The 15,016-nt window shown below is 42.9% G+C and overlaps 1 protein-coding gene across 2 annotated transcripts in view; it reads left to right on the forward strand.

Annotated features, from left to right (window-relative positions):
- Positions 1-15,016, forward strand: part of EPHA4 (EPH receptor A4) — a 144,425-nt gene that overhangs the window by 67,212 nt on the left and 62,197 nt on the right. For both annotated transcript variants that reach the window (XM_029933708.1, XM_029933709.1), the window contains exon 4: positions 1,014-1,169. In XM_029933708.1, coding sequence (XP_029789568.1) covers positions 1,014-1,169 — 156 coding nt within the window. The remainder of the gene's footprint in view (positions 1-1,013; positions 1,170-15,016) is intronic.

Raw genomic sequence — 15,016 nt, forward strand, 5'->3', positions numbered from 1 at the left:
AGAAAACGCGGTGGGGAGGAAGGCCCTATTAATTATTTTTTATTGTGGGGTTTCCCAGAATTATTGAGATTTTCCACATTAGGAAAGCTGCTGTTGGTGTCAGTGTGATGTTTGCAAAGATGAAGTCATGGAAAGCATGTCATGTGCATAAAGAACTATATGGCCCATGTTCTCTGCAGAAGTCACTTAAGATGTGTGCGCATAGGAAGGGAAGTGGGTACTAAGAAAATGGAGAGAGGGAAAAACAGGAGGGTTTCATTAAGTTGAAAATAAACATAAAATATCGACTGATCTTAAAAAGAAATCTTAGTACGTTATACTCCAGCACCTGCAGTCGGTACGCTGCATTGCTTTCCCTTGAAATCCTGACCCACGTCTTACCAACTCATTTCTTTTATGCCTCGTTGCCTTTGTAGGTCTTTTGCTTTGATTCTCGTTCCGCCTGTGTTTAGGAAATAATCACCAGTAATTTTTTTGTGGCATTTGGGTACACTTCCAACTGTTGGTTCAAGACCACGCCCTCAGCTTCCGTAGTGTGCAGCCCAGAGTAGAGCTTTGGGGAGGGAGGGGCAGAAAACATGGGTTAAAGCTGGTCCCTGACATTTGTCCGATGTGTGGTCTGCTACGAAGAATTGACTTTTCAAAGCTGGTATTCCTAGTTTCTAAGGGAGGGCTAAACACAGTACCTGTGCAAGAGGTGTTCATAGGGATTGGACGCCATCGTACGTATAAACAGCGTACCTGCACGCAGCGAGCCCTCGGTAAACATAACTGTAATTTTATTGCTACCACTGGCTTTAAGAAAATGCCTCTCATAGGGTGCCTTGCCACCTGACTGGGAAAGTCATGATCTTTAATGACTGTAACTAGTTAATGTTTTTCGTTGCTTTAACCACGTCTGAAGCCAGGTGATTCACAAAAATGTCTCCCTTCTTCTGGTTCAAGGAGATGACATTTTACTCTTCTCCGTCGGTGGTGGTTTATATTGGTTTGTGTTTCCTTCTTTCCTGTAGCCTGCAAAATTGGATATTACAAGGCCCTCTCCACGGACACCACCTGCGCCAAGTGCCCACCCCACAGCTACTCCGTCTGGGAAGGAGCCACATCGTGCACCTGTGACCGAGGCTTTTTCAGAGCTGACAACGATGCAGCCTCCATGCCCTGCACCCGTAAGTTGTGTGCTTTTGCCTCGTTTCTTCGATGCCAACAGCTTTCATTTCCACCTGGCAAGGCACTTTCAGGTCTTCTCCCAAGATAACTATGCAGGAGGCAAATTAGATCAAATACGAATCTTTCCTTACTCCTAGCTGGGGAACAACTAATGAGAGTTAAGTATCTTTCTTGTTGTTCAGGCTGCCTTCGAAACGCACAACTGCCAACGGGCTACTTGGTGCAGCAGAGCTGGAACTTTCAGGGGTTGTCTGACGGTGCGATTAGAGCTGAGGCTGGAATTTATATTTGGCTTTACTGTTTCTTGAAGGAGTCTTGGGGAAGCCTGACACTGCGGGGGGAAACCCGTTCCGGGCAGGGTTCGGAGGATGGGATCACGTGTGGGCTGTGGTTTCAGCGTGGGCACTGATGTCATGGCTTGCGTTGTCATTACCCTTCTTCCCTCTTTCCTCATAGTTTTGTGTTCATAACATTTAGGCCCAGACCTTAATAAATGCTTGTTTAATGATAAGCACTCAATAAATGCGGGGCTAATGAATGGATGGGGTTGGCCCCTTGGTTTGCAGAGGAGCAGAGAAATCTGTTCTCACACTTCCTATGGAAAGTGCTGCTAGTGTTGCCTTCGCTTTCACCAGCACTGTGGGCTCCACAGACCCTGCCGTGGCTGTGACCTTGACCAGAACAGGCAGTGGTGGGCCCAGACATTCCACCCGTTGTGCTTCTATTGGGTGAGTCAGTGGATAGAGGGACAGAGCCTAGGACCAGGCACACAGGGTTCCCACACATTTTGCTTTTGTTTCCAACATTCCTCCAGCCCCCTCCCCGGCCCCAGTTAGTAGCAGATTGACTGTTTAGTCTCCTAACTTTCAGTCCCCATTTCCTCATCTGTAGAATAGAGTTAATAATAGTACCCCCGTCATCGTTGGTGTTTAGCACAGTCATGTTGGTCACATTAGTATATAAATGCAAAAAGTGATGCTACTCAGTATATTTTAGCTTTTACTGTGTGTATGGCTATTAATGTTTTGTTCCCTGTTATAAATTCCATCTTGGCTGGCTGGAGCCAGCATCCCTCCAGATAGAAGTATTTTCTGGCTGTGAGGCCATTGTCTGGTTAAAGTCAAGTACCACCCTTAAAAGGAATGGGAAGAGATTTCAGATCCATCCTAAATTTGTACTGAGATTGCCAGACCCACCAGCGTTTCTTTTATAGCCAGAGATGACAACGGCAGCAGCAGTAAGCACCATGTTATAGAGGCGCCTGGGTGGCTCAGTCAGTTAAACGTCTGACTTGATTTCGGCTCAAGTCATGATCCGGTGTCGGGCTCTGGGCTAAGCGTAGAGCCTGCTTGAGATTCTATCTCTCCTCCCCCTGCCCCTCCCCTGCTCACACACGTGAGCTCTCTCTCTCTCTAAAGAAAATAAGTAAGAAGAAGAATGGGGCACCTGCTCAGTCGGTTAAGCATCTGACTCTAGATTTCAGCTCTGGTTATGATCTTATGGTTCCGTGAGTTCGAGCCTGACATTGAGCTCTACATTGGCAGTGTAGAGCCTGCTTGGGATTCTCTCTCTCTCTCTCTCTCTCTCTCTCTCTCTCTCTTTCCCTCTCCCCAGCTTGCTCTCTCTCTCTCTCTCTCAAAGTAAATAAAAAAACTTACACACACACACACACCCCAGAAAAACCAGGTAATGTATCAGGCACTTTCAATACACCTTATCACAGGGCTGATATTATAACAAATGTATAAAATAGACATTATTTTCATGTCGGAGATGTTAAGAAACAAGCCCACGACTCCACCCCAGCTTAATGACAGAGCCGCCCAACCAGAAGGCTCACATAGTTCTTAGCATGGGCAGGCTCTCTTGCCCACCACCCCGGGGCAAACACAGACTTCCTCCCGAGGGAAGGACAATACTAAGGCCAGCCTTAGGTGTAAGTGTAAATGGGCAAAGATTTCCTCATTTTCTTTTTGTGTTCCTTCCCTAGACTAAGTACTTTGTCTAGATGGCCATGGATGTTTGATAAGCTCCCAGACTTCTTCTTTTCCAGTCTGGGTCTCCCCATCCTGGGTTCCGCTGTGTGTGATTGGGTAAACACTCCTCCTCCGACCACACCGGCTGGGCTGCCACCAGTCCCCTCGGTGTGGGATTTTCGGGCACCGGCAAACTCAAAGGCAGTACTGGGGCCAGACTTCAACTGGCATCATGCAATCGACCACCAGATTTCCATACAGATCGAGCCTTCCCCAGGTTAAGGCTTGGCTGTGTTAAGAATCTCATAAAATTCATCTTTGATGGCAAGATGGCCTGGCTCTTGCCCCTAGGTAGTTTGAGTCTCATGATTCTGATCTGTCGGCAGCATGCCAGGACCAGGGGCCAATCACTTACCTACCGCAGCTTGCTATGTGGGAGTTTAGGGAGACCCCAAAGGTCACCACCTGCCCAAGTTACTGGGATGTTTTGCCGTGTTTATAAGTGTGCTAGCCGAGCCCTTGGAATTCTATGTTTGTGTAGGAATAAATTGTTGGCTTTATCCTGTGGATGCAAATGAGAAGAAGAAAATAACGATGTTAGCAATTGGATGCATCAAAAAGGTGAAGAGCTAAAGTAACTTTTGCATTTTTCAGAGCCTGCTTTCAATAGCATGAAGAAAGGAAAACTGGTAGCTTTTTGTGTCATTGATAAAAGACCCATGAAAATACCAACGCAATATGTGATCTTTCTCCTCCTGGCCCATCCTCTTGGAATACCGCCTACACTCTGCTGACTCAAGCTCTTTGTGTTATTCTAAGTTTATTGCGTCCCTCTGGCTCCAGTTAGGAGGAAGCACGGTGCTGTTAACACCATAGAATTCTGAGGTTGTCCAGCCCCTCCACTTACTCATCAGTCAAATGGGATTCTCATGATCTCGTGTTGTTTTAAGAATTAAATAAGAAAATATTTGTAAAGGTCTGGCACATGGTAGGGATCTAACAAATGTCTGTTCCCTTCTTGTATCCCCAGCTGGTCGCTTCCTCCCCCAAACTGCCTCCATAGCACATTGCCCGTGCATCTGACTGCCTCTCTGTGGTGCTTTTCTCACTTGACCGTGCAATTGAATTACCCAGTGGCTGCACTAGACTCAGAATCTCTGGGGATCGGACTCAGGCATCGGCATTTTCAAAAGCTGCCCCTGTAATTGCATTGTCAAGACAAAGTTGAGACCACATCTCTACAGAGTTTATTTTTAAGTTTTTTTTTTGTCTTACTTTAATAAACGTTAACTACATAAGACCCTTAAGACCTCCTTGGAGACAAGAATAATTGGGGGGGGTGGTCATATTTTTCTAACAGGTTTACTAGTAAATTAAGAAGCAGAATTATAATCTATTCTAGTTTACAGTTCACTCTAGATTTCTTCCTTCCTGCACGGCACTGCACCAGGCACATGTGGCTCTTTAAATTTAAAATGACTAGCACTAAGTCTAAAATTCAGTTTCCAATTTATGCCGGCTGTATTTCAAGGGCTCCCTAGCCACGTGTGGCTGGCGGTGACCATACTGGACAGCCCTGCTGTAGAGTATTTTTGCCATCGCAGAAAGTTCTGGACAGTACTTAGTAGGCGTTTCAATAGAGACGACAATGGAAGTTTCTCATAGGACTTCCTCTTCCAATAACCCCCAGAATGAAGCCTTTCCCCCTTGCCTCACCCCCAGCTTTATCCGATTCTTTTGACGAGATGTGGGGGATAGAAAGAAACATAAACATCAGAGATCCTTTCAAACCGACTCCAGCCTTTAATCAGTTCTTCCCAGCTGGTTAAGCCCGGTGACAAACCCAATTCCCTTGTGCTGACAGCCGCGAGAATCAGGCACCTTCTTTGTTCATTACGCTATCCTTAACTCTGGCATTCTCATGCAGCCCTGCATTTAGTGATCGCTCACTGTGACCGCACACTAATGAAGAAATAAAACACACTATCTGAGACTCATTCTTCTAGCCAAAGAGAGACTCTGCTCCACTGGTTTGTAAAATCAGGTTTTTGTTCACTTGGAGAACGATTAGACCAGGTGGATACAAGCAGCATTGGCTAATTTAGAAGGAAACCCCTAAGAAGTCCTTCATACCATGCGCACCGCTGGAGAACCTCAAAGAATTAAATGGTAGATAACCTCTGTCTTTGGGGGAGTGTTTCTCTTGGAGCTTCTGGTTAAGGTTAACATAAATGGCCGCCTGCGAGATAGGCTGCATTTCCGTGGAAGCATCATGAATACTTTCAAGAAAAGAATCCACACCCCAGTTAGAATAGAGAGTTGGAAGAAATGCTTCTTAAATATGAAGGCACGTGGAAAGCACATGGGTGTCACCTAGGGGTTAGCAGGAGAAGCCAGGCCCGATATGCTGCATTTCTGACAAATTCTCAGCTATCGCTGATTCTGTTGGTCTGTGGACCATCTTCAGGTGGTAAGGATTGAGACCCTTCCTGATGGATGGCAGGACATAGGAGGCCCTCATTTCCATGGCTGTTCTTCAGCTCAGTGGTGACTCTAGGAAGACAGTTCAAGGGTGGTGAACAATCTCCCTTGATGGAAATGGAATATTTCCTTTCTCGTCTCTCAGAAGAAAACCCAACATAGTTTGGGGTTACATTATCAAGTACACTCACCATGGAGCTTTGCTTGTTTGTTTGTATTTTCTTCCAGAGTCCCTCCCTTACCTCTCCCTCCCAGATTACTGCCCTGGAGGGAAATGTAAATGTTCCCCTCAGACCAGGGTTATCAATCAAGAAAGGAGACAAGGATGTTTGTGATGCCACCACCAGGCCAGATGGAGACTTCTCTACACACAAGAATACCCATCGAGCTGATGAAGAACTTTCGATTTCATGAATCATTTCTTAGGAGGAATTTAAATGTGATTGTTATTAATGAAATTAACATCATTTAACTCTACTGGTAACCAACTCCGCCCCTCCAGATCTCTTTCACCTCTCTCTCACCTTTCTCTGTAGTCAGGAATGTGGTCTGACAGTCAGCAGTGTTGGGAGAAACAATTACATACATGCCTGTGCAGGAACACTTTGATTACCTTAGTTATTTAGGTGCTTGTTCAGTGATTATAGTGAGAAAAGTCTTCTTTCCAACCCCTTACTGTGTTTCAAATTGTACTAGACAAAAAGGCCTTCTAGAAGAAGTTAAATTGGCTTTGTATATCTAGAAAGAAATAGCTAATTTGTTATTTTGCCACCTTTACTTCTGAACACCATTACCCGAATGGTTTTCTGTATTTTTCAATTGGAAATCTGTCCTTGTGCTTTTGGGTACTCTTTATTTAACTTGTTTGATGAAACTTATTAGAGCCTCCTGATTGGAGCGCTCTGTAAATAAGAGATTATGATTTTAGATTGCCAACTTGAAGGCTCTTCACAAATCTGTCTCCAAGTACACGGCCTTGAATAATTCAGTCAGCTGTGCCAAACAAACAAAGAGTGATTGATTGAGACTCAGACATGGCCTAAAATATTCCAGATTTGCAGCTTTTAAGACAATTTATACTGGAGGAGCTTAGAGCTAATGAGGGCAAATTTCCCAAGATCTATGATGAAAGGTCCTGATTTGAAAAGGCTTTCTGCAGGTTTAGAGTATCAAGAAGTTGAAATAGCTTAGCTCCAAACAGCAGACATCACTTAGTTTGTCTTTACATTTGCCTTTTCTAATTGAATTTAGTGCACCACTGTATTTCCTCCAGAAAGTGTATTGTTTTAAAATTACCATTTCAGTTCTATTACTCAAAGCCCTCACTTCTAATGCCTTCTGACAGTTATCAACATAATGAACCATAATGAAATGATGAGCAGTCTTCAGTGGAAACCCAGTGTGGATCCCAGTGGTGCTGTGTGACTGTGTTGTTAAAATTTCAATGCAAATTAAAATAACATCGTCCTTACTTGTTTCCAAGGTCAGGAGAAGAGAGACACTTTTTTTTTTTTTTTTTTTTAAGTGCTTTAATTTTGGAAATCTCACATCCATTTTCAAACAAGCCCTTGAAGGTGCCACTGATGTTCGGTTCAATTCTCTGCCCCAAAGATTTACATGCTTAAAAGTCTGGCTAAGGGAATTGGGGAGGAATGTCTAGCATAAGTCTTTGATGTATAAACCATAGCATAAAAGGGAGCCATCGGTTTCAAGCAAGCTACATTTTTTTTCCCACCCAAAAGCTTATATCGTTTTGCTCTAGAGCTTCAAGTAACTAATAATATAATGACGGAAAGAAGGACGGACATTCTATGAAATTGATCATGAGAGTGTAGTCAAGTGAAGTGGAAGACTAGTTGGTACAGGAGTGAAAACAAAGGCCTAAGATTCCTACAGTTTTGTTCTTAAGTGTTTTAGGAGATCCATTGGGTGATCTCTAACCATATCATATTTTATCATCCATGTCGTCAATCATTTTCGTGAACATACTTTTATGAAAGTTTTTGGATCTAAGATTTATGGGGGAATTTGGTATTTCGTGTCATGTATCAGATTGGTAAAATGAGAGTACAGTTATCATACAACATTCTGTTTGTCACGGGATAAAGATTCTAGCTGAGACACCAACTCCCCCATTGCCAGATTCAGTGACAGCGTTTTTAGTTCAGAGCATGTCTGGTAATCAATTGTTAAGCCGATTAATATGCCTGTCCTTGGACCATACCAGACAGATAAGAACAATCAAAGGAATTTTGATGATTCAGATGCAATCTTCAACAGGTTCATTTTTTGGTGCTCATTTGGTTAGATCTCAGTAGTTCAGAGTCTGACATCAGTAATGAGTAACCACATCCTTGATCCTCCCTTTCTGATCGCCTTTCAGCATTTTGACTAGTAAAAGAAAAAAAGCATGTCTGGAGCGTGCAAGAGTATGATTCTTGTCCAAAGACAGTTTGGGATATAGGAGGAAAGGTCACCAAGTAATGCTTACTGGAAGAGACTGGATGGACCCCAGGGTGACCACTTGCCATTTGGTTGTTTGTAAAATTTAAAGAAGCTTCAGGATATTTAATAAGGATCCAGTATCCTCTCATCGAATTATGTGTTTTAAAACAATGCTAGTTTAGCCTTCTTTTTGCCCTCCAGCCTACTTCTCATTCTATACAGATAAATAGCCCAATGTGGACATTATAGTACATGGTGGATTCAACTGGAAAATGGCACAGGTTTGAGGAACACTGATGTAATGTGTGCCCAGGTGAAAGGTTTAAATCACCTGCCAATGCCGTTTAGCTAGGTTATCGCAATTTTTCCACCACCATGAATAATCAGGAGTGGCTCATTATCAACCCAGCACTGTCATTTCTGGATAGCATTTTTGACACCATTCATGGAAGTCATTCAGTGGTTGTGCACAGCGTGTTTTTATGAAACAGGGTCAATTATGCATTCTGCTGAGATCCCCCTGGGGTGAGAACTGGATACATGGCCATGAGTATTTTGATTTTCCTCCCATAGTTGACTCTTATTCTGCATAAGGTCAGTCTACAGCTCTACAGAAGATGAACCGGAAGAAGAGTCCCATTGCATTGACATGATTGCCCCCCACCCCTGCCCCAGGCAAAAGCCTTTAACAGAAACTCTTGAGTGGAAGTTAGAACCAGAGAGAGAGAGAGAGGGAGAGAAAGAGAGAGAGAGAGAGAGCGGGTAACTCAACTAAGACAAGAGCACCATCTAGGAAATGAGGCCAGCAAACTTCAGCATGAAGGACGGGCAGCTAGAAGAAATGTGATTCCGGGGTGAAGTGAGAGAGTGAGGAATGGCCCACAAAAAGCTCAGAATTGTGCTTTCTATTTTTTCTTTTTCTTTGGATTGCTGTGTCTTTGCAACAAGGGTCATTATAGCCTCCGGATTAGACTTTCGGATCACAGTACTACCTTTGTGCATCAGAACTGTATTCCTTTGGGTGACTTGCTTAACTTTTCTTATCTTCATTTTGCTCATTAGATTGCCGAGGCCAATAAATGCACTTTGGCAGATTTTATTATGAGGATGAAATAAGATAAAGAATGAACAATCACTTTGCAAGAAATGTAAATGAATTCACAGCCTGGCTAAGTCTAAAGCAAACTGCTCATAATTTTGGAAAAACAAAACAAAGCTCTTTTTTCTCTTTCACATTAAGGCTTTCTTAACGGCTAACCGAGAGTTTCCTTTTAAGGTACTTCAGCCATAAACTAGTCCTCTTCAAATAAATAAGCCAAAACCTCAATGAGCCCAGTAAAGACAAAGGTTTCTGGAGAGGAGGATGTTAAAATAGGCACCCCAGAAGAAGAGGCAGGGGCAAAATTGCAGCACGAACTTACCCTGGCAGGAAGCCAAGAATTTTCCATGGGGTAACAAGTGGCAGATGCATCCACATAGTTCTGTGTTTTAATAACGGGCAGTTATGCTTTGGCTCTACTCATCGTTACAACACGTAAACTGCATTGTTCATCTATCTCAGGAGAGGTGTCCCTGAACGGTAGTCTTTATGGAAACTAGCCCACAGCAGCACGGACTGAGAGAAAGCAATTAATGGTGGCAACGTACACAACCGTCGGGGGAGGAAGCACGGGCTCCATTTCAGTCACAACTTACACACCCCAACTCTTGACTCTGCGTTGCAGCCTGTCTTTCAGCTGGAGAGAGATTAACACGGGCTTATCTGAAGGGTTGGAAGGTTTTACAGCTAAGGCCCTGAAGTATTATCGACAGTCCAAAAGTTGTACATGATTAATGAAGCCTTATGAAGTGGGGCTCGAGACCCACGGCGCCTCTTCCTCAGAAGAGATGTCTTGTGCTGGTTGCCTTGGTATTTTTGTAGGGTGACAGTAGTAGCATTTGAAGACATTGATCATTTAAGAGTCAGGTTTCTGCCCATGCTCTTGGGGAATGTTTCTTTCCACATCCCGAATTCATTTCATGGCTCAGGCATTGAATTTTAAAATGGTGATTAAAAATCAGTTAAGTATTAAATGTCTGTGATAGTTCTGGAAATCACTCTTTACACGAGCCCAGCTATTTTGTTTTCGTATCAACGACATCATTGCCTTGGTTGCAGATTTGAATTTTTTCAACCTTCTAGCCTGTGGTTGTCTTTGTTTTTTTCGAATATGCTATTTTACTTTGTTTATTTTGAGAAATGTATTTATTTATTTATTATTATTTTTATAGAGAAATCGAGAAAGTGAGAGCAGAGGACTGGGGCGAGGGAGAGAGAGAATCTAAAATAAGCTTCATGCTCAGCATGGAGCCCGATGATGGGACTTGATCCCATGATGCTGGGATCATGACCTGAGCCTAAATCAAGAGTCACATACATACAAACCAGGTGCCCCTATTTTTTTTTTTATTTTAGAGGGGAGGGGGAGAAGTGCAGAGGGAGAGAAAGAATCTTTTTTTTTTTAATGTGTTTTATTTATTTTTGAGAGACAGAGAGACAGCACGAGCAGCGGAGGGTCAGAGAGAGAGGGAGACACAGAATCTGAAGCAGGCTCCAGGCTCTGAGCTGTCAGCACAGAGCCCGATGCGGGGCTCAAACCCACGAACTGCAAGATCATGACCTGAGTCAAAGTTGGACACTTAGTGACTGAGCCACCCAGACGCCCTGAGAGAGATTCTTAAGTAGGCTCCACACTCAGCGCAGAGCCCAGTGTGGGGCTCGACCTCCTACCCTGGGATCATGACCTGAACTGAAAGGAAGAGTCGACGTTCAACCAACTGAGCCACTCATGCGCCCCTGGAATATGCTTAGCAACTCTAGTGCTGACGCTTTCGAGGAGGGAACTGGACTGGGTTAAGGAATCCTCATGGAGTCGTTTACTTACGCAGGAGATACTTAATGATGTTTGGCACCTTCCTAAGGGCTGGGGGATACTCTCATGAACCAGAAAAAATACTTGTGTTCGAATTGGAATATGAATAAGTAGGATGATCTAAAATTCTCACAAGAAGGAAAAAAGACGATGTGCTACAGCACAATGGAGGAAAGGGGAGCGTCTGTGTTGTGTGGAGGAGTCCGGAGGGAGGAGGGGGGATCTGAGCTGAGACCGCCCCCCAGGGATAAGGAGGCAGCTATTGAAAAGCCAGGGGGAGACAACTGCAGATAGAGCTACCCCATCTAAAATATATGAGCTGCATGTCTAGAGTTGTACTAATAATGGGAATTTTCAACTTGACTCTTCCCCCCTGGTCCTGGAGTCTGTTAACATTTTAACAGCTGTTATCAGAAATTGCAAATTTGGGGTTTATGTGGCATATTATACCTTGTGTCCATATAGATTTAAAACCTGCGCAGAACCCACGTCTAGATGCCGTGATCACAGCATCCATCGTTTTGGTTTCCAGCTGTTTCTGAAATTCCAGTTACTACTTACAAAATTGAAGAAAGGGGCGCCTAGGTGGCTCAGTCAGTTAAGCCTCTGGCCTCGGCTCAGGTCAGATCTCACCTTCGTGGGTTCGAGCCCCGCATCAGGCTCTGTGCTAACAGCTAGCTCAGAGCCTGGAGCCTGCTTCTGGTTCTGTGTCTCCTTCTCTCTCTGCCCCTTCCCCTCTCATGCTCTGTCTCTCTCTGTACCAAAAATAAACAAAACATTAAAAAAATTTTTTTGAATGTTAAAAAAAATAAAATTGAAAAAAAAAAAGGATTTTATCTGATGTGTGAGTTGGGGGTGGGGTACATAGAGAGCTTTTAGCTTGACCTTGACTTTAAATGGAATGGTTCACACCAAGCTCCTCCTTCACATCAGAGGCATTTATGACTTTAGGTTCAGTGTTGGCTGATTCCTTTTCAATGGCCTAATTAAGTAAGGTTCCTACAGATTTCACGTGGATGTGTTAACATAGGGTTTTCCTACAAGGGGCCACTTTAAATCCTCACGTAAACTGGTGTGTTCTTGAAACTCCTCAGGAATTATACTTTCATCTAATACACAGGAGAAAAGAACTAAGATTTGTAGAGTTACTGGAATTTTCTTTGATACTTGGAATATTGCCCTTCTTAAATGTCACATCCACTCAGCTTCTCTAGATAAAGTATGCTTTGTTTCTGGAAGGTTGTCTTTTCCCAGAAGAGAGCACATGATGGGTTAAGGAAGATCAAGATTCCTTTTATGATATAACAGGATATGATATTTTATTATATGATATGATAGTCCTTTGCTTTTGCTATAATTTGGCTACGGTTTCTTTGGGGCTTCATATTGTCAAACTCCTGTCAACTGAATGCAACTTGACGTCCCACCAGAAAATAATAATTACCCATTGTAGCACCTTTCACATGTACCTGCTGCACCATAGGGAAAGTATTTCATACCAGTGAAGCAAATGGATGTTCATTGAATTTATTCACTGTGTCAGGAAAGACAGTGCCTGTTTCTTTCAAAGCACCGAGCCACTCAAGAAATCAGCCATACTATTTCCCATACTTTATTTCTTCCTGAGTCAGTGAAGGTAGATGTAACTTCAACCTTAGAAGCCAGGGCTGTAGGAAGATACAAATCGGGGGTTCTTGGACTGATCCCCCTAGATTATTTCAGGGTATGCTTGAAGTCTCTGGAATTAATGTGACAAATTGTGAGGATTCTAATGAGCATCTTTTTGAGGCGAGGGTACCTTTCTCCCAACAATTTCTTTGTAGCTGGGGTTGGCAAACTACAGCCTGAAGGCCAAATGGAACCGCCCCTGGTTTTTGCAAATAAAATTTTCATGAGACGCAGTCACATCCATTTGTCTAGGTGAGGTCTATGGCTACTTTCGAGGTCCAGTGAAGAGTCAAAGAGTAGCTACAAAGAACGTGTGGCCCATAAAGCTTGAAATACTAGCTATCTGGCCCTTTACAGAGAAAGTCTTGTTGACTACTGTTGTAAAAAATATGTAAGTTAAGGATTATTGCGTTTGACTTTTGGTCCAGTAGCAGGGCTATTTTCTATGCCACTAAATTATATTTCAAACATGAAGGACATTCTAACATGAGACATCTAAAATAGTTTAATATTCTAGCTCCATTCTTGGAGGCAGATAGGGACTTTCACACATGAATTCCAAAGAAGTTAAAAAAAATGTAAAAGAAGTACATTTATTTCCCCTTACTGGCACTCCAGCCTTTGATTGATTTGTATCTAAAAATGTCTTAATTTTGATGGTACATATAAAAGGTACAAGAAAGCTGTGATCCTATAAATGCTAGTAAGGAAAATGCCAGCCTACCTGTGAAAGCATAAAACTTAGTTTTCTTTAGATAGAAGATTTTCCACAGCTTCAGGCCCGAATAAACTATCACCTGGAACCAAAATGGAGAAAGAAATTAATAATAACCAATCCTAAATTAACAAAAGTTTGATTGATGGAGTTTACATATCTTATTATTTTTTTAACAGTTTTTTAATGTTTTTTGTTTTTGAGAGAGAGACAGAGAGAAGGAGAGAGCATGAGCCAGCAAGGGGCAGAGAGAGAGGGAGACACAGAATCTGAAGCAGGCTCCAGGCTCTGAGCTGTCAGCACGGAGCTCAACATGGGGCTTGAACCCACAAACCATGAGATCATGACCTGAGGTGAAGTCGGACATTCAACCGACTAAGCCTCCCAGCTGCCCCAAGTTCACATATTTTTTAATTTATTTTTTAAGATTTTATTTTTAAGGAATCTCTACATCCAACATGGGGTTTTAACTTAACAAATCTGAGATCAAGAGTTGCATGGTCTAAGAAGCCAGCCTGGTCTCCCATGGAGTCCACATTTTTAAGCTCCCAGCGACACTGGCTGGTAATGGAGACATAAGAATCAGAGTGAGTACAGGGCCTGCACTATGCATCCTTATGTTCACATCATCTCTATTTAGCTTCCTTTGGTGTTTTCTTTCCCCCTTATTTCCTGCCCTTTCCTTCTTCAGTGATCCCAGAAAGCATCAAAATGGGTCAGATTTCTTTTTCCCTCTGTTGAATATCTGTTGAAGTATGTGTTGAATAAACGAATGAGTCCACAACCCCTCCCAACAAAAGTAATCATTAATATATGATATATAGCTCTACTCACTTTTTCCAAAGTATTTTTAAACTGTAGAAAAGAGGAACTTGAATTAAACTAGGGATATTGAGGCACTCCTTTACGGGGCTTAATGCTAATGAGTCTGTATGTCAAGAGCTGACTCTCCCAGCCTTAGCCCAGGGAAGGCTGTATTAATTCACACACCGTAAGTCGTGAGCCTCAGATGCATTACAGAACTTTGTTAGTGTTCCATCTAACCATTCATTCATTTCTCGACTCCTCAAACATTTACTGTGCTTGTTCTGGGAATCAGGGTAGACACTGGGAAATGATGAAGACATGAACTCCTGGGGTGGGAGCGGGTACATGGACTAGTGGTGGAAACAGATAGGCAGTGTCTGTATGAATAGCAAGACCGCATCACATGTTTCAAACAAAGTTAGACATAGACATAAATGTTGGCCTGAAATGTGGAACCATACCCTGAGCAGAACTGCTGCCAGTTCTATATAAAGGCTAGTAGTGGGTAGTTTGGGAAGGGATAACGCCCTGTAATGTAAAATGACCTATAAGCTACCTGAGTTATGGACTTAGTAGATATGGTCTCAATACGAAGGCTAGAGAAGTTAAACAAAGAGCATGATTACTCCGTTTTGTTACAGATCTCATATTTGTAATTGGAGACTTAACTTGCAGGTTGACATATTTCTGATGAGAAAGGCAAAATCACTTGTCAGAATTTAATTGTTCCCAATATCCAGATACACTGCTTACATAAACCGAAGACAAGATCATCTAAGAGTTAAGTTTTTTCCTCCTGGATGCCTTGTATTTGCTGAGACAGCTCGTGTTACTCAGAATGC

Source organism: Suricata suricatta, chromosome 3 (genome assembly GCF_006229205.1).
Source record: "Suricata suricatta isolate VVHF042 chromosome 3, meerkat_22Aug2017_6uvM2_HiC, whole genome shotgun sequence".
NCBI classification, from domain to species: Eukaryota; Metazoa; Chordata; class Mammalia; order Carnivora; family Herpestidae; genus Suricata; species Suricata suricatta.